Here is a 25,344-nt window from a genome sequence, read left to right on the forward strand (position 1 = left end):
CAGCTCTTTTCCAGTTTTATGGCACTGGGAGAGACCACAGCTAACGCACACTGGCACTTTATACCTTTAACACTCTGTTGTAAGATCTGTGGTTAGTTACAGAAGTGCTAATAGTGAGACAAGGCAATTGGATCTAATGGCAAGACCTCACAAACATGAGATAACCAGTCCAACATGATACTTCGATTTGAGCTTTGGGACTTTTCTCTGGCTGTTTTTAGCATCTTTGTTTACACAGTGCTGGCATAATGTCAGGAGTCAGTAGAGCGTGATCTGGTATTTACTTGTATTAGTTTAATTGCAGGCTGTGTCTTGGTTTGTTAGAGGTATTTGGGATTTGATTCTTTGTCTCTGGATGTGAATTGAACAATAGCTCTTCTGTTATCAGGACATGGTGCTGGGCAACCTGCTCTAGGTGACCCTGCTTGAGCAGGATGGGTGGACAAGATGACCTCCAGAGGCCCCTTCCAGCCTCAACCATTCTGTGATTCTGTACCTCTACTGCTACTAGTGAAGTGTTAGTCTGTTTCGTCCCAGTGACCACACTCAGAGATTAAATTGACTGATTTTTTTTAATTCTAGAAATAAACACCATTTGGAAAGAGTAAGATCTGCACAGCTGTTCAAATAACTTCTCATCCAGTTAGCCTATACTTAAACAGGAAAATGGGGTGGAGGGGAAATGGGCTTACACTCTTAACCAGGACTGAGCTGCCTTAGATGAGAATCCATTCCTTGCTATTCTGTACAGACAGGTATTTTAGTAGGATGTTGTGTCAGGAAGAATTAATTCTCCTCTTACAAGAGTTGTTGCCTCAGAAAAGAAGAGATTTTATTCAAACTGTCCCTCTCTGTCTGAAAGGTAGTGTTATAGAACTAAGATTCTTTTCTTTGTTTCTCCAGTATATTGACCCAAATTTCTAATGTCCACCAAAACATGGGATACTGCCCTCAGTTTGATGCCATCGATGACCTTCTCACAGGCCGAGAACATCTCTACTTATATGCACGTCTGCGGGGGGTTCCAGCAGAAGAAATTGAAAGGGTAAAGCATTTTTGCCTCTGACTTACACCTAGTTACAGTAAATAGTTGTGGTTATTAACTGGGTTCATAACATGCCAAGGGCCAGAATTTCCAAAGTGAGCTTGCCATTCTTTGTGTTGAAATCCTGGGAGTGGTTCCTGTCATTTGAACAGTAAAATTCAAGACTATCAAATGCTGGTTCTTCAGCATTAATGGTGGCACCAACTGTGAAAGATTAAAGATGCAGTTGCCATGACCCAGAACTGCACTGGTTGCTGTTTTGTTCTTGTCTTTAAAGATGTTTATGAATAAGAAAGAAAACACAAAGAAGATTCCAGAAGAAAGTAATTTAAATACTTGCACAGACAGGAAGTCTACAGCTGAGGCTGGCTTATGGCTTTCCCTCAAGTAGTTAGAATTCCCTTCATCATCATAAGTTTTTTGGTCTGCCCTGCTCCAGTTCTAAGATGAATGTGCTAAAACCCAGGGGATTGCCATGTCTCTGCCAGAAACGGATGTATCAGCAGTCCTGTCTGTCGTGCATTAGCTGCTGTGTGAAAAAGATGGTCTCTCTCATAGGTTGCTGAGTGGGGCATCCAGAAGCTGGGGTTTCCAATGTATGCAGACCACCTGGCTGGTACCTACAGTGGTGGCAACAAGCGCAAGCTTTCCACTGCCATTGCACTGATAGGCTGCCCACCACTCATCTTGCTAGTAAGTGTCATGGTAACATAGCTCTGCAATAGTTCAATATAACATCTCGTAAAACTGCATGCTAAAGAGGTACAAGGGTGTTTATGACAGTTCTTGCAGGCTCCTTCCTGCTCTCAGCTTAAATCTATTTTAATGTTGTTTTGAGCTCTTTAATTTCAGGGATAGACTTGGAGGCATAACTGTTTCCAATGGACCCCAAGTGATTAGAGAAGAAAGATCTTCAATAAAGAGTGGTTTGAGATAAAATATCCCAGCCAAATCTGAATTTAAATCCATGTTTGGTTTCAGTCTGCCTTTTTTTGTCAGATTAGAACCACTCATGTAAAAGATGATCTTACAACATATACCTTGCTGCTTTGTCCAGCAGAACAGAGGAAAATAGCCATCATTTTGCAGCCTTTAATGCCTTTGGAAAAAATTATACAAATTTAGGCTAAACTATACAGATGCTGAAATGCAGCTCTCATCAAATAATGTATTAGATAATTGTGTGTCTTGAGGAAAACTTTAAATGCAATTACTGCAAAAGTTCTTTATTTAGATTACACCATGCCAGTTTAATTTGTAGGCTGAAAAGAAACACTTTAATAACATTTTAATGGTATGGTTCCTTGTGCCATTTAATGTGCCTTTGCATGTATTCTGCCTGTACATAACAGCTACAGTATTTTCTCATGATTTCTTAAGACAAAATGTTGAATGAATGTTTTTTTTCTCCAAGATTTTTTCAATCATTTTTTGTTACTAACTGGGTTAAGTGATTTATGCAGGACCAGATCCTTGGCTGGTGTGAATAAGAGTAACTTTACTGGCTTCCTGGGTGGAGAACTCTGTCCTATATGTTTATGTAAGCAAGAAGGTTACATGGGGAAAACTCATTTTCCTCTTAGAAGAGTTGCTGCCCTAGAAAAGAAAGATCTTATTTGAAGTGTCCATCTCTGCTTTAAAGCTAGTATTACACATATAAGATTCTTCTCTTTGTTTCTCCAGCATATTGACCTACATCTCTAATGTCCATCAGAACATGGGAGACAGACTTGACACAATTGATGTAACTGCATAAGCCTCTTTGTATTTAGTTGTATTTTGGGTCCCAAAAGGTTTTATAATGGGGTATCACAAATGTTTACATTTTTTATATCTAAGACCCTAGAGTAGGTGCTGCCTTTGTTGTAACTGTCACTGCGTTCTCTCCCCTGTAGCTGTGCCTTACACAGACAGCATTATATCCTCACCTACAGTTTCTTGTACTTCTTTCTTTACTGCTTTCTGCCAAGAAGCACATTAGTACCCATTTACTCACTTCTCAAGCTGCGTGTGCATTCTAAAGGCACAAATTTCAGCAGGGAAGCAGCAATATGCTAAGACCTAAACAATGACTTGATTCAAAATAGATTTTCTTACCTGCTTCTCTGACTCTGTCTTAACGTTTCCCTTACAGGATGAACCAACAACTGGAATGGACCCTCAGTCCCGGCGCCTCCTGTGGGATTCTATTGTCAGTGTGCTCAGAGATGGGAGAGCTGTGGTTCTAACCTCACACAGGTAAACAGTTAGAGTTCAGAATTCCACAGCAGCTGAAGTTCATCTGCTGCCTTTCACCTCAGGTATCTGTTCTCTGTTTTGACAGCATGGAAGAATGTGAAGCCCTCTGTACTCGTTTAGCCATCATGGTAAAAGGTACCTTCAAATGCCTGGGCACAATTCAGCAGCTAAAATACAAGTAAGTTGAACACTTTTATGGTGTTTTTAATGGGAAAACTTAGTGTATGTGACATGTGCCATTCTTAAAACAGTAATCCAATCTAAAGAGCTGTTGTTTAAACAGACCCATTTCTGGGTGCAACTCAGTGGTATCCTAGACAATTTGAGCAGATGTCATTTCTACTCTGTTGTGCTACACACCACTTCTGCAGGGCAAATACCAGGCCTCCTACGAAACTAGATATTATGCATTATCTTTCAGATCCTATTCATGTTTTCATAGCTGCAGAAAATTAGTTTCCTTCCTGTAGAATGAAAGCATCTCTTCATCCACATGTGTTTCCCAGGTTTGGAGATGGCTACATTGTCACTCTGAAAATTAAAGCTCCAAAGTCTGGGCTGCCTCCAGATCCTACTCCTGCTGAGCAATTCATACGCATGAACTTCCCAGGGAGTTTACAGAGAGAGAAACACTACAATATGCTGCAGTATCAGATCTGCTCCTCCTCTCTGGCTAAGATTTTTCGGTTAATAGTCTCCAATAAGGAAAACTTGCATATTGAGGAATATTCTGTGTCTCAAACAACTTTAGATCAGGTGAGTAAAAAATAAAGCATCCATGGGAAAGCCTGGCCAGACCTTGGCAATGCAATTGGGATGTATCCCAGCAACTGAAGGATCAAACTGTTCAGAGTAGAGAATTATCTCGCACCTCTTTCTCAGGCAAAATTCCCAGACCCCTCATCTAGGAGGGTGGATCAGATATGAAGTCTGTGATTAGTTCCCTGTGTAAATAAGTGTCATTTGAAAGCTGGTAAGACAGTTTCCCAGATGACAGAATTCACACAACCCATTCCTTCAGGAGCAGCAGTCTGAGCAAGGTCAGATATTCAGAATGAGGCCTGCTGAGCTAGGAATAGTGTTTTATTTTTAATAAGAGATCTGGACTGGGTTGTGTCAGAGGTAGCCTGAGGTCTACTTAAATGTTTATATCTCCCTGTCATGCACTTTCATGCAGGAGTAATTAGGCACACAAAACCTGGGAAGTTCACTGGGCTTTCAGCAACACCCACTTGCTAGGGGGTATTAGCCCCATGTGCCTGCTTTCCGAGGCAGCTGAGGGTCCACATATTCAAAGGTGTCTTTGGTAATGCTAGAGACATTCCTGGCTGCCTTACAGCTTCCTGCTAAAATATTCAGTCTCCTTTTTCCCATCACAACCAAACTATGCAAACCTGGCTGAATCCGTCTTCTGCTTAAGAAAAGGGGTTTAGTTACAAGCAAGTGCATCCAAAGGAAGGAAGTTGCAAGGAAGTTTATCAAAATAAAGAAGGAATTAATGATCTCTGCTGATGCACGGTGTCTCAGTTCACATCTACAAAGTCCCTGTCTCTTCGCTACAGAGAGGCCAAGAGGATGCAAATGTACAGAGACATTCCACTAACTCATCTCAGCTGATGAGATGGTGACATTTTCTGCTTTCCTCACACAGGTTTTTGTGAACTTTGCTAAACAGCAGATGGAGGATGAGGAAATTCCTTTGCACCCCCGTGCAGCCGGAGCCAGCCGAGAAGCAAAGGTGTCCCCTGCTTTGCATCAGCAGGCAGTTGCATAGACTGTTCCTACAGTCACTAGCACTCAGTGTGCACAGTGCAAAGATGTGCCATACCAGAGCAGTACAAGGCTCAAACAAAGGTCCCCACACTCAGTATTATACTGACTTGTTTTTGCACCTTTCTGAGCACTGTGCTTGCAACAGCAACAGCCCTAGCAACAGCAAACTTTTACTGCTCTATATGGAACGCTATATGCTGAAAGTGTCAAAGGAAAGGCAGGTCCTTGCTATAGAACAAAATCTTCCTCTAACATGTATCTTCATTATCAGATACAAGAAGATTCATCTTTGTTGACATGTAAAGAGCATTAAAGACAGTTTCTCCAGCTGGTCCTTTCAGGCTGGTAGGTTCTTCTTGTTTAACTCTTACGTCAACTGCTACCAGTCAGCAGACAGGTCCTAGTGCAGAGAGCATTGCCCAGCTGAGAAGTGGATTCCTGCCATCCTGAGTGTACAGGACTACCAAGGTCAGAACATCAGTGCTGGCTGATAGGGCTAGTGCTGGGAGACTTCTTCACTGTCTCACCAGGCTACCAGTGAAAACAGACAGTTGTTTCAGCCTGAATGGGAAGAATTAATTCAGATCTCAGACCCAGGCAAGAAATTTGCTTTAAAAAAAAACCCCAAACCTCAATGAAAATGATCTCATACTCATCTTCCAGTTTCTCAAATAGAAGCAAAATGTCAAAAGGAAGATTAAAAGGAAAGAAAGTATGTTCAAATCTGCCAAAAGTTTTGTTTCGTCAGAGGGGCCTGGAAAGGTATCTTTGTTGCTAACTAAACATGATCAATTTTTTCTTCTTTTCTGTGATTGGACCTGAAGTGAGCGTAAAGTGTGAATAAGGTATGTGCTTTTCTCTGTGCTCAGAAGGAGAATTTCAACCTGCTTGTACTCCACACTGCACTCAGTGGGAAACCATTTGACATTTAGTTCTTTTCTCTGCTTCACGGTTAAACCAGTGGAAAATGACAACACAAAACAAATTCATGATGATGTATTGCTTCAGTTACCTACCAGATCTAAGCATTTCTAAGAAATCCTCTCTGAGATATGTTATATAGAAATAAAGTCTGGGTCATGTATTTCTTTTTTTGCTTTCTTAGGGTTTTTTTCATCACTTGAGGTAGAATTTTTTTAATATAAGGACATTCTTACTTTTTATTGTACAAAATATTATGAAACTTCAGCAACCAGCTGTAGTCTTCTTCTTTTGCCATAATTATTTCAACTGATTTTAAAATAGAGTCTAGAATTTATTGCATATTTCACCCTTACAAGTAGTTGAAAAAAAATCTTTCTATACATCCATTAGAAATAAATGAATCATGAAACAAAACAGTATCTCTGCATTCTCTTCATATGCTAGAATAGCTTCTTGAAAATGTAATTCGGATAGATTGCAATAGTCTTTTTTTACTAGATTTTGCACAAAACCCAACTAAGTCCCACTGAACATCTTGTGAAAAAGAAAACACAGGAAGTCCAAAACTGTAGCTGATTTTTCTTCTTGGCTCTGAAAATAGGAAGGGAGCTGAGGACTAGCAGTCACTTCATGTATCTACAAAGTGTATAAAAAATATTCAGAGGATACTGACATAAAATGCAGGGTAAAAGGTCCTTTAGTATCATAAGGACTTGTTATATGAAAACAGGCTAAATATCACAGATACAGCATAGATCAGATCTTCTGAACCTTATTTACTAGTATGCAATGTACTAATGACGTAGACTGAAACCAACCAAACAAAAACCCCATCAACACCAACACAGGGTGTTACATCCCCAAATACTACAAATGCTTCTCACTTGAGGTTCTTTTGGCAAATTAGGGGTTAGACCCAAATCAGGTATTTCAGATATTGCCTATTTCTTTATTCCATAAAACCATTCATATTCTTTGGTAATGTTATGTGTTACAAAGCACCTGCCTCCAGGCAGCACACTCATCTTCAAGTCAAAGAAGGCAGATCATGCAACTGTCTTCAGGGCAGCTGGCCATGCTGGCTGAACTCAGCTCTCCAGTAGTTAGCTGGTATGTCCTCGTTCCAATGCACTTATGTCTTGCAGAATGCCACTGCTAAATTTGGAGCTGCTTTTCAGCACAGGCTTCTCAGTGTCTCTGATCCATCAATCTAAATAGACTTGTACATGAAAATCTAAGTCAATCAGGTTACAGTGAATCATAGGGGCTTTTGATTGCCAGCTGTAGAGTGAAGCCTTATTTCTAGAAGGTGCTTCTGAGTTGAGAATTCTTGAATGCAAAGAAGTGGAGCTTTCAAGTGCATACAATTTCCCTCAGCAGTGGAGATTCAACATGCATCAAACCCCTTTACATTTATTCACTTATTTGGCAGGAGGTTTATGAGCTTTTTCTTCTTGAAGTTCTGTGCAATATTCAAATGAGGCCTTTTTTCTTACAACAAAAAGGGAATAATTGGCATTCGAAGACTTGGATAATCCTTGAATTCTCGTAGGTAGGTGCAGTGTTTATCCTTTGCCCAGACTGTCATCTGAATGAAGCAAAGCAAGGTGAACAGCCCCACTGGAAAGAAGGGAGAAAAAGATACGTTTCATTATCAGATTAAAACCTCGCTCTTGTTGCTGACATCACTTCAGGATGAAGTACCAAAACATTACTCACCTGGAACACACTGAGTCATGATAGTGAAACTGATCCAGGTCCCCACCTGTTTTGGCCAAGGAAATTTAAAATATTTCTGGTGACAGCATTTGCATTTATGTCTCTATTGATCAAAACCAACCTTGTCCTAGTATAGGTAAATAAAAAAGCCAAGGTCAGCCAGATCAGTTTCTACTGTTAATAACCTTTAGCCAAAAAGGTGAACAGTGCCGCCTTATCACAAACAAAACCTTCATGTTTGCTTCCATAGCTATTATCATGAAAAAAAGGTAAGCATTACAACATAGTGTCTTTTCCATTTCTCTGCCTACTTTGTATTTGTCACCAGTGACAGGAACAATAACTTTCTGTCTGAGGCCAAATTCTGTTCTCATTAATGTCTGTTAATCACCTCTGAAGTTAAAACCTGATGCTGTCTTTCTGTGCAAGAGTGAATTTTACACTGAGTTGCACTGGTTTTAACTGCTCTTGAACTGAGACAGGAGCTTGGCTTCTGATTAAGGAATATGAAGCAATAAACTGATTCAAGCTTCCAAAGCAATCACAACCAACACAAGTGACTGGATAACAAGAAAATGGGGAGGACGACCTGGGTCTCTTTTCCTCTACCACAGTATCTTCTATTTGTCTGTGATATTCCTTGTATAGTAACTCCACCAGATGCCCCCTTCCCCTCACTGCAGCACACATTCAGTGACAATCTCCCTGTTCGTGTCTGCAAAATTTGCACTGCTTTAAAATCAGAATCAACTAGGTTGGAGAAGACTTTTAGGATCAAGTCCAACCTGAAGCACGGGCCCAGGGTCTGGGCTGTCTGTTTAAGGTTAGCCCTTTAAGTACTGCCCCAATGGAGGAGAGGAAGAACAGACAAGTTCCTGTCTGAAATCTGATTTCACGGGGTTTAGGGGAGGAGGGGAAAGGTATTGAGCTGAACTGTTTCATGTTTAACGTTCCAAAAGAATTGAAAACATATTCAGCCAAACTAAAATCTGAACATCTTGTTTGAAAATACATACCTCATATGTATAGTTAGGGCAAGATACAAAGAAAAACAGCCATGTGAAAGGATTCTTTGTTGGATATGGGATCTTACGGGTTTTGGATCCTATAGATTAGAAAACAAATCACAAAATATTCACATTCCTAAATATATTGTTTCCTATAAAGACAACCCAACTCTGCCTACTCTTGTGTCTCATCACTGTCAGAAGGACAAGCAGGATGTGAGGGGAACACAGGATGTCCTCTGGACCCGCAAGCAGGAATAGGATAATGGGATAACTGTGGGGAAATGTTTAGGGCATTAGAAAATCATCTACACATGCCTTTGATCACAGCCACTCCTGTAAGAAGAGGTACCTTAAGTTTTAGATTTAGAAGTTAAAGTTTTTCTTAGGTTGTCACAAAATGGGATTTTTGCAGTCACAGTTGACAGCTGTAAGATGTTTGAGTCCTGCCCAAGGCCTGAACAGAGATCTTGTGCCACCTATAGAAGCCAGGTAAATTACTTTCCTTTGCTCACCAAAGCATAGCTTACACTAGCACTGTTTCTTTTTGCACAACCAGTGTAACTTATATAACTGCTCCCTCCCCCAACCTAAACTGATCAAAATTCCAGTAAGATAAGAAGTGCTGTTTAACAATCTTGGATTCCTTGCACTGTCTGATCTCTGCTAGGAGCCAATCTTGGCAGCGCAGAGCAACCTGTGCTCCCGCAGCAGTCAGCTATCAGGTAGCAACACCCTCCAGGATCAATCTTTCATCAGGTAGAGTAACTGTAGAAGTACTGAATGGCTGCATCAAAGTGCAGTTTTTACCATTTCTCTGGAGGTCACTGAGTGCAACGTGAATGGAAAAGTTCCCAGCTTCACACAGCTGCAAGGAAAAAGCATGACAGAGTTAAACATGTGCTTCCCTTCTATTGACTCGATTTCCTTTTGTTATTTCCTGGGGTACTTAAAAAAAAAGAGGAGAGTGGGGGAAAGAATCTATTATAAGCATAATAAATATCCTTAACCACAGTAGCTGTCTGACAGGGGGATGGAATGTCTTTGTTCAAACATGAGCCCACATTACAGTTATAAGTACTCATACTATACTCACATATATTTATGAGATTTGCCAGCAAATGTGGACTCTCTGTCCAAAGGATCAAATTCACTACTTATGTAATCCCTATGAGATCTAAAGGCAATAAATCAAAGGGGATAAAAATAAACCTTGCTTATCTTGTGATAAAAACTTGCTTTATCTTTTCGTTATACTCATGTCTTTAAAAATCACCAAACCCCCCCTCATCTGGATAGTTTTGGTTTCTCAAAAGTTACTAAAATCCTCAGGAAGATTAAGGACTCTTTAGGTTTTCTCCTCTAGAGTGTAATTTATGTGAATCACGAAATACAATTGACCCAGCTTCCTCCACTGGTTGGAAATAATGCTTCACCAACCAATTATGCAGGAAGTGTATTGAAATGACCCATTTACATGACTATGGGCAGTCTGCAGCATCTGCAAAGCATAACTATTAGAGCAGATGACTGGTGGTCAGAGCTCCTGAGTTTTATTGCCAGCTCTGTGCTTTCTATAAAATGAACTCACAGAATTTTCCTACTGGGAAGCTGCTTTGAGATCCTGTGGTCATTGGCAGTTTCTCAAGCAAGTGAGCAGCTGATGTTCTAAACAAGTTACATATACATAGGAAAAATGGGTACATCTTTGTTGGCTACTCTAATGTTGCTTCTGCATGTATGAAATGTTCCTAGGAAGTGTGAGAATGAACAGGCAGTGACTTAAGACTTTTTCTTCGTAAGGAAAGCTGTAATAAATTTCTGAAGCCCAGCAAAATGAATGTCTATCCCTGGAAATGATCAGCAACAGGTATGTGCTTGCTTAGTTGACCAGTTTTCTGAGTTCTGTGATCTGTTGTGATCCTGAACACTCAAACAGTTCAGAAAACGAACTCACTGGCTTTTAAACACAGTGTCACAAACTGATAGTCCAAGGATTCTTTTAAAGATTATGAGAGATAAATATCCCAGTCTTGGAATGGATACTGAATCAAAATCTTCCCTTGTGTACAAGAGCACATTAAAAACTGACATATATCTGTTCAGCATGCAAGTGATCAGCTTCATAGTATGTCCCAAGCGTTGAAGTTCTAAGTATCTGCTTACCCTACTCACTCCTCCACTTACACAACATAAGAAGTAACGTGTTTTGTCATTTTATAAAAAGAACAACAAACCTACCAGAAACATGATCACAGCAAAATTGATCTGTTTTTTCCCATAGGCTATAAAAAAAGAAAGTTAAGATGTGAGTAGCACAAACAGACAAATATATAGGTACTTAAATCATATTGAGAGTTGTTTTGCTACTTACACGGAGGAGTGTAAAGAGGATGATTGATGTAATAAGCAAGCCAAGCTGCAAATCCCCAGTAATACAAGCAGTTCTGAAAAACAGGGAATTTTTCTTTGTTTTAGTACGATCCTCTAGGCCAGTATTCACTGCAAGGACCGCTGATAACAATGAATTGGGCTGATTCTTCAAGCTGCTGATAATACAACAGAAAATGACAATACTAAGTGTGGTAAGGTGGGAGCAGACAGCAGGAGATAACAAGAAGGACATAGTGCTCATAGAGAGAGGTTTCCTCCCAAATATCTTGGAGCTGTTAAGTTTAACTGTTTTAGAAAATATGCTGATACTACTGAAAACAAATCTATTTTGTCTGGCAAGCCATTGGCCAAAGAAGAAGTGCCATATAGGCTGTATGTTGAAGAGAGACCTGTTTTGCTGACCATTGAGACTTTGTAAAACCAGATTTAGGCACTGTGCTTTCTTCCATGCTTATTACTTTGTATTGCCCAGTCTCTTGCCTTTCCTCTTTCTTTTACCCCATCAGTTTCCTTTCTTTCTTTCCCATGCTTTAACTTTTCCTGCCTACAGTCATGGTGCCTGATGCTTTCCTTTGCCCTTGCACTGCGATATCTTTAGTTCGTCCCTTTTGCTGCTGTCTTTGGCTTTCTGTGACCCAGCTTCCATTCTCTAAACTCTGCTAAAATACCTCATGGCTGGGCTGGCTCATTCCTGACCAATCTCAAAGCTTGTTCACAGGCTTCATCCATGAAAAAAAACCTACTTACAATCACAGTCTCTACCTCTCATTTAGATTTGCTGGCCCTGCCATTTGTGGCTTTTCTTATGACACTCATTCATTATCTTGGTGACAGGTTATCTTCTCCCACCTTATATATGCGCAGGTAGGAGGAAGGCCCATTCTTGGCCTATTTCTCCTTGCAGAGGAGTCTCCTCCTTGCAGTCGTGCAGAGACGGACTTTAACCCTTGCCAACAACTCAGAAATTTGCCTTTCATCGATTGAGATTTCTTCTTTTATCAAACCTAGTGCCTCAGCTTTTCGTATTTTAGGGCATGTTTGGTTATCACCTGGACTTCAGCAAGACCAAAACTGAGCTCTCCATCTTCCTTTCACCATTTCTCCTGTTCTTTTCCTTTCTCTGATCTTTCCTTCCTTCTGTTTTCACTTAAGTGAAACACTGCTCTTCTTACTCTTTCTTGTGATGCTCTTTTCTTAGCCTTCCAATAGGTTCACGTACCTTAGACATTGTTAGTCTTTCTGCATTCTCCTTCACATCCTGCTCATGAAGCCAAAATTCTTATCAAAGGCTGCATTCTTTCCTGTCCTGGCTGGTCTAACTTTTCTTTTTACTTGGAATTTTTCAGCCTTTTCTACTATACAAACCAGAACTGAATTTCTAGTACTAATACCCCAAAGAAGTGACTACCTCAGCATGTGCAGCCCACACTACCCAACTGCAGTGCCTGCTGGTGTGTTATGCTGAAAATGCTGGTGAAGGGTAAGCCCTCCCATCTGTGCAAATGTTGGTATCAGACATTTTGTTGTCTTCCCACTTCCATTTCAGAGTTAATTGAACCATGGAAGTGCCCAGAGACCTCAGACAAAATGAACACCTTTTGGGGTATGCTGTAATATAAGCATGTGGTATGTCCTAGCTCTGAGATTATATGTTAATAGATAAGTGATGAGAAAGAGTGAATTATTAACCAGTAAGTACAGATCAGGTGGGACATAAGAGAATCATAGAATCATAGAATGGTTTGGATTGGAAAGGAGCTTAAGGTGGGACATAAGAGAATCATAGAATCATAGAATGGTTTGGATTGGAAAGGAGCTTAAGATCATCTAGTTCCAACCCCCCTGCCCTGTGATTACATTTCTTTTCCTCAGGAAAAGCAGCAGAGCCAGAAGAATGACTCCAGTGAGGAAGAGTTTAGTTAGAGTTCTATCCACAAACTACTTCTTCCTGCCTAACACAAGCATCTGCCAACATAACCTACAATTTACTAACTGCTGTACAAACTTAGGTGGAAACAGTTTCTTGTAATCTTGAAATGGCATCTTATGAAAAACCTTTCCCTAACTTCAGGGCTTGGCACAGGATGGGTCATACGGCAATGTATTTCAGTAAAGTAAAATTAAATAAACAAACAATCGTGGCTCAGCTCCCAACAATACATGCTGTAATTAAACTGAGCAAGTGCTGTTCATCCAAAGAACATGTTTTGCTTCAGGAGTATTCCTCTGGTATAAGAAAAGGAGCTTTAAGCAGAGTGGAGTCTGCCACTACAAATGCCTAGCTGCCACTAGAAGTCTTACTGCTCATAAAGCCTCCAGTGAGGTTCAGACAGGAACAGCAGAGTACATGCAGACTTCATAAACTCACTTGAGAGAAATTTGTTTCTGTGCATATTTCATATTCCAGGTAAATAATAAAGTTTTGCAACAGTCTCTAATAAAAATAAAATAATAATTGTGGATCGAGTTCAGATATTGCAGGGATCCCATAAATAAACTGTGCCTAAGTTTATAAAGTTATGGTTAGGACTTTTGTCTTTTCTATTCTAACTGATGATCCCTGTGATGATCAAAGCTATTTCTTAATGCCCTGCCTATGTTTATTCATGACTAGCATGTACCCTTCTGTTTGTCTCATTATATTGTCTTCTGATTTAAATGGTATTTCTTTAGGTCTAATGTTTTCTTTCCTCCAGATGTTTTTATAGAAAGCAGCAATATCCCTTCTATTTACCTGCAAAAGTGCTCAGTAAGACCAGCCATAAGGCTATAATCTTTGAGGAATTCCACTGGTACCTCCCTATTATTAAAGGTCTGACATGCTTTTCCAGCACAACCACAATCATCTTTCCTTTAGTTAGTTTCTTTATCACCACACAATTTTTGTATTAATCCCTATTTTAGTCAATCTGAGTTTACTAAGCCCACATATATGATGTGTTCTATCTTTCCGCTTTCGATGAACCCCTACTGCATTTTATGGCATCATTTATTCCTATTTCCATTGGGAAACAAAGGATGAAAATCACAAATCTCATCAATTCCTGTCTCAGATCTCTGCTTACTGAGACTGAAGTGGGTCTTATTAAAGATAACATTCCAGGTGCTTAGGAAATAAGCTCTGTCTATCTGCTATGTATGTGATCAAACACGTGAAGCAAGAAGCTTTGTCTACCATCTGCATGTGACAAAAAAGGAAGAGGATATGATACTTTTCTCACTGGCACAGTTTTGGAGTAAAACCACTAAAGTCAATGAAATTATAAAAGCAAATCAAACCCAAGCACTGCTAAGAGATAGAAGAACTGTGAGCAACTTTACAGACGAAAGCAAGTATCACCAACCTGAGAAGGTGGAAAAGTAGAAGTGATCAGGATGATTGGTAAAAATGTCAATTTTAGCAACAACAGTTTGTGTGGTCTGAAAGGAAGGAGTAGTTGTCAGAGATGGCAGTGAGAAAAAACTTACCACACTGCACACATCCTTTTTCAAGGTAAAGTTGCTCATTTTTCTGCTGTTTAGCATGCATTAGCTTCTCTTGTGTCAAGAACAAGTCTTTAAGAGACCTGCTAGCCTTTTAGCAACCCCTGCACTCTTCCACTGCAGAAAACACAGTAATTGCCAGGAAGAGTTCTTCCCGAGGGCCGCTGCTCAACTACAGACCCTCCCTCCACTTGGAAAGCATGAAGCTCCTACCAGAACTAGCAGAACACATCTGTTACGAGTTAGCCACAGGTAGACCTTCAGCTGCTGGAAGTATGATGGCCATTAAGGCAAATTCCAAGGGTCTGTCTAAATACCAAATGATAGGTACCCAAATGCTGATACTATGTGCTTTTCCAGTTCCCTGTCTTCCTGAGTATAAAGCGTATATTTGAGTACCAGTGTGTATTCTGTTGCAAACATTTGTAAAATAACTACAGCCCATGCATAACCATGCAGTTCTTTGTACTACTTCACAGACATCTAGGAAATGGGGGGTCTGCATCTCAACAACTGCCCTATGGCACAGCAGCAGTAGGAACATCAGGGAGTGCTCCTGTGGGAGAAGAAAACGCAGAACAACCAAACTGCTTTGTGCTGGATCCAAGGTAAATTAGCAGTTGCTTAACAGCAAAGAGAGTGTTGAGGGCAAAACCCTTCAACACTGTGCCTGCCTGTGCTATCTTAAAACTTCATGCTGTTACTAAAACCTTCTCTGCCAAGGAGCTAGCTGAGTGATTCTAAAAAAGCAGTGAGACTATTATAACATGAATAACAGTATGGCAACATATGGGTTATACGATAGCAACATTAAGAAATCTCTTGATAGAACTACAGTTTTACAGGTGAGATTTGCTGTGTGTTACTGCAAAAGCCACACCAAAAGGTCTGTGCTGCAGAGGCAGAGCATAGGTTGGCTAGGTTGGATTTGTAAGGGGGGCCATGGATAGATTCTGACACAATTTACCTTCACAATATTCCTCAGTGGCATAGTCCCATGGGAGAACCGATGAACAAATACTGTTTCAATCAACCTTTTGATGTAGTGGAAAGAATGGCAGATACATGCCAAGCTAGAAACAGCAAGACAAAAGCATTTAAGAGTGCTTAAAAAACAAGTGTGGCAAGACATTTGGAATAAGACTACAATGCTAACAAGAAATAACTTGCTCAAGCCTGCAAAAGGACTTACTTAACTACTGGATGCGGACTTGATGTAAACCTCTCATCCAGCCCATAGACAAAAGGCATGCGGAAATAAAACAGAAAATAGATGAACAATGGACCTGTATACTCTATCAAAAATACCTGCAAAAAGAGAGAAAATCATTAGACAGCTGAATTAGAAGATGGTTTTGCTTTGGTTTCTCAGTGATAACTAATGCAGTGGGATAAACCCCTCCACTGACCCAAGATGGCATTTAGAGAGGCAGGGAAGGAACAGCAGATTTGGGCTTAGGCTATGAAACTGGTAGACATGCATGTAAACATTTTGCAAGGCATTTGCCTCCATTGCACACAAACAGCCATTGCCCGTGCAGCTGACACAGTGTGGGTATGCAAAGATAGTAAGAGCAGCCAGAGATCATGGTAAATACGCATGCATGTTACATTTGCACAGTTCTCACCCTCCTCTAGCCCTGAGAAACTGTTGCTTTATTTTGGGTTAAAATGAAGTCTGGTGAAGAATTTGTCTTGAAAAAGAGGAGCTTTGTTTCTAACGAATTAATTTTGTTTAAACTGGAAATGCAGCTTGTAAGTGTTCAGAGGTGACCCCATCTGTATGAACAGTTAGCACAGCAGATAGCCTGGGAAACAATCAATACATTCTGTGTTCAAACAGTCTTTAATTTGAACACAAAGAGATTAAAAAAAAAAAAAACCAAAGAGAGGAAAGCACTGAAGCTGTTATCTAGCTAGGTTTCATTTCAGATAGGTGTGCATTTCTGAGGAGCATCGCTTTAAATTCAAGTTAACCTTGGACCAAGCGTTAACAGTTGAATTATTCACACTTCTGTAGGTGAGCAAGGTAGGCCCATAACTCATTTATGGAGAAAGAAGGGAAATTGATTGTACTTCTGTCAATAAAAACCAAAACAAAACCAGTAACCAAACCCTAACCACTGTTTTCTAATGTATTACAGTTATTTCGACACTCAGACAAGCTGTGTTATCAACTTCTGTAAACATCAGCATTTTCTCCAGTGAAGATCAGATTTGGTTGTAGATGACAGGTTTAACTTCTTTATTTTATAATACTGAAGTATTTCTTGCTTCACATTCAAAGTAGCTTGAAGGCCAGGGAGAGCGGAATGGAAAGGAATGATTATGGAATGGCAGAAGTTTGGTGTTACTCTGCACTGCAGTATCCTGGTATATCTTAATGCATGTGTGTCTTGGAGTCTCCATGGCCATTAGAAGCTTTTGCCTGTCTTCTGCTGTGAAATAGCTGCCTGATTTATCAGCATCACATGCCAAGTAATGATGTGAAGATTCGGTCTTGCAGAACATTTGACTTTTTTTATTTTCCCTCCTATGAACATTGTCTTTGCTACTCGCCATTAACACAAGATTTTATTAATGTCTCGTAGCTAAGAAATGGCAAACATGCCTTTAAATTATGGGGTATTGTTTCTTTCTGGCTGTGCTGTTTCATTACAACTAGTGTAATCTGTGCATCATGGGCCTTCTGAAGAAAGGGAAGGGTCATTGGTCACCTTACTGCATAAACAAGTTGCCTGCCAAGTACAGGATTTGCATTTGAGCTAAGACAGTAAATATGCAAGGTCTTGGTGAACGGCTGCTACTGCTGCAGAAATTAGCAGCTGTCACTCGCCTGCCACCAGCAGCCACACGCAGACAGCTACTTACTAGTCTTACTTGGTGAACTCACTTCAACTACTGACATGTGAAGTTGTCACATGCCTTTCTGCAGGACAAACTTGTAGGAGTATAATCCCGATCTTTGTCAGAAGAGTTACACAGGCACTGTGAAGCAGATCCCCAAAAGTATTTAGGCACCTAGTTCCTACTGATTTTGCAGTAGACATCTAAATCCATCTGAGAACCTGCAGCTTAGTTCAGCAGAGCCAGCCTACCCTGCAGCAAGTTTTCCACTGCTGCTCTCCCAGGGAACTAGGTATTCAGAGTGTCTTCTTACTGCTTTCCCTGATTAAATGAACTGAAGCAATGAAGATTCATTGCCTGCATCCACTATCAGAGCAGGCATCATGCAGAAATATTGGAGACAAAAAATGATGTAAGGAAAAATAGCCATTAAAGTGGCTCAGGCTTGAAGCATAGCTCACCGTAGTCCATCCTATCTGTGGCCCTAAATCTTTAAAGTATAAGGTAGCAGTTGTGCCAACAGGGAGGTGCTGCAGGATTTCCTCATCCCTCAGGGACTTTCCTTCTGAGAAGGAAAGAAGTAATTACATCAGTGAAATTCAAGTCAACTTTGGCAGCGTATTAGCTTTGTATTGTGCTTTAACCCATCTGTGAGAGTCTTTGTGGTGATGTGGGTTTATTGGAATCTCGATAAACAAACTAAGGATGTTTATACTTAATTACCATTTATCCCTGTAATCACGTAAGAGCCTGGATCCTCTAGATCAATTCTTGGTCCTCTGTGCCTGTCTAGTCTAGTCGGCTTGCTTCATTACTGCTACAGCAGGGTTTGCTGATGGGTCACTGACCTTCAGCATCATGCACTGACCTCCTTGTCAGCTGCAGCTCCATCTCTCTCCTCTCTTATCACTGCGCACTGTCAGACAAACAGAAGCTAGGATAATCTGAGATAGGAAGGCTTTCCTACACGTTTTCAATGCCTTGTTTTTTGCCCAACAAACCAGCTAGGAGGTGATTCCACAGCACTTTAGCTCATTCTCAGGTTTTTAATGCCTAGATTTGGGGGAATCTCCAGAAGGCCAGCATTTTCTCATTGCAAATTTCACAACATGAGTCCATGGAGGAAGCTGGCAAGGTAGATTTTTGAAGAAGGAGAAAGATACTCATAGGCCTGTTTCCATGGACAGATTCTACATAATGAACTGATTTTCACCAATATACTTGCAAGGGACTGTTAAAATAAAATTACACTTAATGGAAGTAAAAGAAGAATGTGCCACATTTTGTACTGAATGCTGAGATGAATTAACACAGCTTGGCAGTTAGACTTTCTTTTGTGTACCCAGGCCATGTACCAGGCTTCTAGCAGCAATACCTACTACTGCATTAACGAAGCCAGCCAGCTGGCATCAGCTTTGTCAGCAAATCCTACATCCATGGCAATGTGTTTTGTATTAGCTTACCTCAAAAGAACTGTAATTCCTGCCTGAGAGCAGAGGATTATGTGAATTGAGAGCTCTAACTCATAGCCCTTTTTAGTACTCCCAGGTGAGCATCACTGTGGAGATCATTTCACTGCAGCTAAGGGAAATTAGTATCTCAATTCTGTGCCTGTCTTGAGAACAAAAGTGCTCAGTAGTTAGTAAGTGCATTGGAACAACGTGCAGAGTCCTGAGTTAATTACCAAGAACCAGGCACATGGGTGGAAATGTGTTCAATACTTTCAAAGTACTAAACGTATTCTGGGTTCTCTTCAGCCTTCACAGTGATAATTAACATAGCTGTAAACTCATTCTTAAGAGCTAATACCCATGCAAAGTACACCTTTTGTGCCAGGCTCCTGCTCAGGGCTTTGTTACTCTGTTCCTTACAAGTACTTACTTGGATCAAGTTTTATCGACTGCCTTGCTGGATACCACCGAGGATCTGTAAGACCATACAGAATTGTGTGATATACAATGTTTGCTTTAGATCATCCAATACTATAATGAGTGCAACACAACAAGAGAAGATTTAGTTAAAATCTTTAGGAATATTTATTCAATAGGAATATCTGTGAGAAATTATGCAGCAGAAAAAATGCAAAGGTGTATCAGGATAAAAAAATGATACTGAAATCTCTTGTGATTGCATTCATATGCAGGTTACTCAGCATTATGTGTGTGCACATCACATGTTTCAAATGACATAATTTCTTCCTATTTATATAGTGGATATTGTGTCATGATGCAAACTGCTGCAAACGTTATACTCACATAATTTATGGAACATCAATCTGATATCCCTAATTGTGGCATTTGGTTCCACCTAGGCAACAAAAAATATTGCATATGTGAGATGCATATTTTGAAAGACAACTGCTAGGTCTACGACTATTCAAGCAGAAATGTTACTCAAACAATGTGACAGTTTAACTTTTTTACAGATGGCAGCATTGGTATGGGTGATTTGAGGTACTTCTTGCAGGAAAAAGGGAGGCTAATTCGTGACATCTGCTTCAGAGGCAGCTTCTCTAGCAGTCACCAAGAGTTACTACAAGAGCAATGATACTTTGGTGGCTTATGAGTGAATACAGCGTAAGTGGCACCATCTCAGTGAAGCAGATGAAGTTGTCCTCTTTACTCAAAAGCTCCTTCTGGAAAAGGGTTGAAGTAGTCTATAGTCAGTATGAAATGTGCACAATCGTTGCCTCTTTAGTGGCCAAAGAAAGTCTATCAGGAGATTAGATACCCTTCATAAACACTAAGTTTACTTAGAAAAGTTACGATTTTTTACATAGTCACCTAGCCTTTTAAACAGGTTTGGGGTTTACCTTATCTAGGAAGCATAGCTGTTCCTTTGTCTTCCAGTCAAGGATTTCCACCTGATAGGACACAAAATTAGAATTACTGATTATCAGCTAAATAATCTCTAAACTCTTAGTTGCTTCCCAAATTCACAGTCATTGTGCAGAGTGAGACACCACTTTTCTCAGATCTGTGCACTGTGGTAAAAACGCTTCTGCTGTGCTCAAGAGACAGCTTTAATCCTAGCCAGGTTCTCAAAGCACTCAACTTGCAAATAAACTAGTATTCTTGCCAAACAAATTGTATCCCTGGATACATTCAGAAGCAGAAGTAGCTAACTTATTGATCCAAACACGCTGAGCTGGAGTATTATGCTAGAGAACGAGGAATGAATAAGGGATAGAGAAGTTTCACAGGAATCACTAAGGAACAGAATGTTTATGATTTGTAAAACTAGAAAGACAGCTGTGGGGGGAGGGAAGTGCATATATATGCCTGTAACCAATATTGAGAGTACACACATACTGAAGATTAATGTGCATTTTTCCCAGAATACGTTAATTGTAAAGAGGTTGGAAAACATTAGTGGACATAATGAGCAGAGGCAGCTAAAGATCTGGACTTCACAGATCCTTAAGAGGTTATTATAGGAATATTCAGCGTTACACTTGCCTCTCAGATCACTTGTATTAACTACATATTAGCATTTTATATTCCAAGCCATGGCTTAGCTTCAGCTCTGAAAAGGAAAGAGCAGTTTATTTCCATGATCAGATGGCACTTTGGCAAAAGGTTATGATTTTATTCAACAGCCAAGCAGAAAAAGTCCCAGATGTCTCAAAGTCCAGTTACAGCAGGATAGCAAAACCTGAAATACAGTGGTGGTGCTTTAATTTCATTTGTTCTCATCAAACACTGTGATGGAACTTTGTGGTAGAGCTAAGAATGGAGGTCCAGAGCTTATCTGTCACACTAAATAACTGGGACTGTCATTACTTTGTACTGAAAGTTTGTTGTTTGGATTTGGGGGCCATTTAAAATAAACATCTAGCATTAATTACTTTTGGTATTAACTGGCCAAGAGGATGGATTAACATTAGACTTTAAATATGATTCCTTACTAAAAATAGGAGTCACAGACCAGTATCTTTCTAATAGCGTTGCTTTGAAGAGATCACTTGGTTAGAGTATCTTATTTCTGTGTTTTACTTGTCCCAAATTGTTCTTTCTCTATTGGTGCAGCAATGGAGCACTTCAGCTCCAGCCAGAACTATCAAATCTGATCTCCACAAGGGATACCAATGCAGTGATATTTCCTACCTGTGCATTGTAAGCTCTAAGTGGGAGGTAAGCACTTTCCTCCTTTGGGATAAGTAACGAATATGTGATAGATTATTGGGATATTCTGTGTTTTCCCTTCATTTTTTATATTTGAAATAACACAAGTTTCCAGTTTTAATGTCCCTGTGGATCATCTCCATGGGAAAGCAAATGAAGTGAACTCCCTTCCCAGAGGGTGGTTCTTGAAACACAGCATTTTGACTGTTGCAGTCCACAGAACAAGTTCTGTGGGGGCTCTAAACCATTTCTTGTCCCTTCTGATGCCAAGTTCCTACAAGGATTATTGAAACCTTTGGTGTATCTCAAAGCTCTTGTGTCAGTGAATACCACTGGGCTGCTCTACAGATTGCAGCAGTACCCGCAGTTTTAGCAGTCTCCTTCCCATTCCATACCCACTCCCAGCATATATATTTTGGATCAGGATTCCCCAGGGGCAGTCTTAGTCTATGTCTTCAGTGGCTGTATTAGAGAAACCTCCTCCAGGCCAATTACAGAGTGGTTTTGGGTGTCTGTGCCACTCACTCTCTTTTAATAGGGTCATTCTCATTATGCACAAGGCCAGACTGAAAATCATAGAGCGTTTTCTTTTGCTTTGTGGTTTGCATGGGAGTGGCTGTACAGAAATTTAGGCATTTCTTTGAACCTTTGGAATCAGTGTGGAAAACATAAATCAAGATCCTCTGTACTGAATTTGGTTCTATTCTAGCATGCCTCTTTGAAGTAGCAAACTGACACTGTACTGGCCCTTTTCTTCAAATACCTAAAGGAATCCTATAAAGATAATGGATCCAGACTCTTCTTGAAGATGCACAGTGACAATGTGCACCTGCGAGGGCCTACAAGAAAGCTGGAGGGGACTTTTTACAGGGGCATGAAGTGACAGGACAAGGGGGAACGGGTTTAACCTGCCAGAGGGGAGACTGAGATGAGCTCTTAGGCAGAAGCTCTTCCCTGTGAGGGCGCTGAGGTGCTGCCCAGAGAAGCTGTGGCTGTCCCATCCCTGGCAGTGTTCAAGGCCAGGTTGGACACAGGGGCTTGGAGCAACCTGCTCTAGTGGAAGGTGTCCCTGCCCGTGGCAGAGGGTTGGGACTGGATCAGCTTTAAGGTCCTTTCAACCCAAACCATTCTATGATAATGGTGAGAAGCAACAGACACCAGTTGCAATATGGGAAAATCCAATCAGATACAAGGAAATTTTTTCACCATGTTCTTGGCCAAATATTGGAAAAATGTTGCCTGGAGAGGCTGTGGAATCTCCATCCTTGGAGGTATTTAAGATTGGACTGGACAAGACCCAATGCCATTTGATCTAGTTGTATCTGCTTTGAGCAGGAGTTGGACTACATGACTTCAAGAAGTCCCTTGCAACCTAAATTATTCAATGTTTCTACTTTTATTTTTCCTTTTTTGGACACCCATTCCTGAACTTCAAACATTTCAGTTACTTTCAGTTACTTCCAAGACCTAAGCAAATATCAAACATTCTTTCCCTTTTCAGAAAGAGGGATGCAGGAACACAACTTCAGATTCCGCTCCAGTCCATGGAAAGCAATGACAGAGTGAAAACAAGGTGACCATTTCTTCTAATTTCACACCTCTTGGCTGCATCAGAACATCCCCTAGAGTTTAGATGTTCCCTGCATAAGGGACAGAAATGATATCTTTTCTGATACCAAGAAATATTATCCTTTCTGAACACAGGCCCAAGCACATGAACCCAGGGAGTGCTGAACACAGTGTTTCCAGTCTTCAGGCACAGCACCAAGTTAGTTAATGTGTTGGCTGGCAACAGTTTCTAGATACCCAGCAATCTGTTTTTGGAACACTTACTGATGGGTATTATCTCTTTCAAATACAAATTGTTTGGCTCAGAGAACTTGAATTTCCATGTGTTTTCAAAGCATTTAGCACATTTAGACACTGACTGTTGGCCTGCACTAGTGCAGGATGACTTACAGTCCACTTCTTTTGTGAATTTTTAAAGGTATTTTAAATTACAGCTTCTCTATAACGACTTTGAGTAGAACTTAATCAATAATAGGCAGATTTGTGCAAGATAGCTATGTTAAAACTCTTTTGTAAGTGACCATAAATATGTATCCCCAATGTTTAGGAGACAAATTGTGTAAGGATTAAAGATTGATAGTGTCTTTAAAAACAGAAAAAATCTTGATTGTTATTGTTTAGAAAAGCTTGAAGGCAAAGGATATGAGATAAGCTGAGAAAAGTACCTTCAACAGTTTAATTCAGAAAACAAAAGGGGGAAAAGTTTATTCATAATTGAGCAAACAGCATTTAAAAATGAATTTTTAGGATGCAGTGTCCCTGTAATAAGATTACAAAAAATATGGTTGATCAAATTCCTGTTGAAATAGTTTAAAGCCGTATCAAGTGCTTAAGGATCAAGAGATCTTCAAAAATTATATGATAACTATTATGGCAATACTGGCACACTTATCATGTCTGTGCATCTTGGAAGTGGTATTTGCAGCCATTCGTACTCAGCAGATAGAGTAAACTGTAGCTGAGATGTTGTGAGACTGACATAAGCATATATTGTATTGATTTCTTTCTAAATCACTCAGTAAAAAAACCCTGCTTATTTTACAGTGTAGGAACTAATCAGCCTGAGAAAGAGTAATGCAGAATTCATTCTGTCTGAACTATTAGAGTGCTTACACAAGTCAGGTTCCTTGAGTTTAACACTTAAAAAAATCCTGTGGTTGCCCAGTCCTAACTACATGTTTCTAACCTTTTTCTTTTCCTTTGGAATTAGCCATTTTCTCTATCTCCTTAGACTTTTCTGGTAGATTGTTTTATTCCTGAAGGAAGGAAGCATGCCTTAGTGCGATCTCACACAAGGGCGTATCGAGAATAACTTTCTTGAAGTCAATGTTGTTAAACCAAAGGGCCTTTTAAGCCTGTGTAAACTTGTTGCATGCAGTGTCCTGAGGTGAGGAGTTCCATAGCTCAGCCACATGCTGCGTGAGGAATCCCAAAGCAGAACCAAAAGCAAATGTTTAACCACAAAGTGAAATGTCATCATCTTACCTGTGGAGGGCTGTACCTGATTCTGTAAGTAGTCCCACTAAATACAGCCTTACCTCTCTGAAGCAATTGACTCGCATTTCAAGAGACTAGAACCTTATCACACTATTTCACTGTGTATAAAGAGAAAGGATACAATGCCACCCATACTCGGAAGGTTTTATACAGTTCAATTTCACATTTGTAGAATTTAGATGTCTAACATTTACAGGTTGACAAGATATACACTAGGTGCTTACTCCTCAGCTTCTTAAGTTCTACGCCTATGCAAACCAAGGAGCACCCCTGTCTGAACTGTGCTGAAACTCATGGTACGTTTTTAGCTCTTTCACCTGTTTCAGATCTGTTAGTTAGGCATGTTTGCATCTAAATCCTCAAGGACCTTGATCCAGTAAGCATCTTTATCCCAAAGTCAGCACAATGCACAGCATTTAGGTTATTTTTGAATTAAACTAAACTGTTAGCAAAGGAGATGATCTACTTCTTCATGCTGTATAGGTGATGGTTAGACACACTGCCAGGAAGTGGCTTTCTGCCATTCCCCACTCTGCCCACAGCTGGCTTGAGCCACCATCAAGGAGTAAAGGATTCAAGAGAGACCAAAAGCTACAAGCAGGAGAAGACAGGAGTGTATTCCAGTGAAAAGGGCAGCCTCCTAACAAAAAGAAATTCTGAATTCCTGTCTCTGGGCTGCTTCAAGCCCTGCTCCCTTCCACTGTAATTCTGTTCAGCATTTCCC

At 40.3% G+C, this 25,344-nt stretch overlaps 2 protein-coding genes across 2 annotated transcripts in view; one reads left to right on the plus strand and one right to left on the minus strand.

Annotated features, from left to right (window-relative positions):
• ABCA4 (ATP-binding cassette, sub-family A (ABC1), member 4) overlaps positions 1 to 5,066 on the plus strand; it is a gene marked incomplete at its 5' end in the record, with an annotated part of 67,056 nt that extends 61,990 nt beyond the window's left edge. Inside the window, 6 exons of the mRNA XM_010016762.1 lie at positions 904 to 1,045; positions 1,604 to 1,738; positions 3,180 to 3,283; positions 3,369 to 3,461; positions 3,790 to 4,039; positions 4,935 to 5,066. Of these exons, the coding sequence (XP_010015064.1) occupies positions 904 to 1,045; positions 1,604 to 1,738; positions 3,180 to 3,283; positions 3,369 to 3,461; positions 3,790 to 4,039; positions 4,935 to 5,057 (847 nt within the window). The remainder of the gene's footprint in view (positions 1 to 903; positions 1,046 to 1,603; positions 1,739 to 3,179; positions 3,284 to 3,368; positions 3,462 to 3,789; positions 4,040 to 4,934) is intronic.
• Positions 5,067 to 7,385: 2,319 nt separating this feature from the next.
• TECR (trans-2,3-enoyl-CoA reductase) lies at positions 7,386 to 20,293 on the minus strand (the record flags this gene model as incomplete). Its single annotated transcript, XM_010016761.1, has 12 exons — positions 7,386 to 7,600; positions 7,700 to 7,745; positions 8,716 to 8,804; positions 9,517 to 9,574; positions 10,948 to 10,991; positions 11,081 to 11,153; positions 15,551 to 15,656; positions 15,776 to 15,891; positions 17,892 to 17,995; positions 19,312 to 19,356; positions 19,686 to 19,737; positions 20,243 to 20,293. Coding segments are annotated over 12 exons (912 nt in total), but the record flags the coding sequence as incomplete, so codon positions are not given.
• Between the last annotated feature and the right edge of the window lie 5,051 nt (positions 20,294 to 25,344).

The sequence above is a fragment of the Nestor notabilis genome, unplaced genomic scaffold (genome assembly GCF_000696875.1).
Source record: "Nestor notabilis isolate BGI_N333 unplaced genomic scaffold, ASM69687v1 scaffold6476, whole genome shotgun sequence".
Classification (NCBI taxonomy): domain Eukaryota; kingdom Metazoa; phylum Chordata; class Aves; order Psittaciformes; family Psittacidae; genus Nestor; species Nestor notabilis.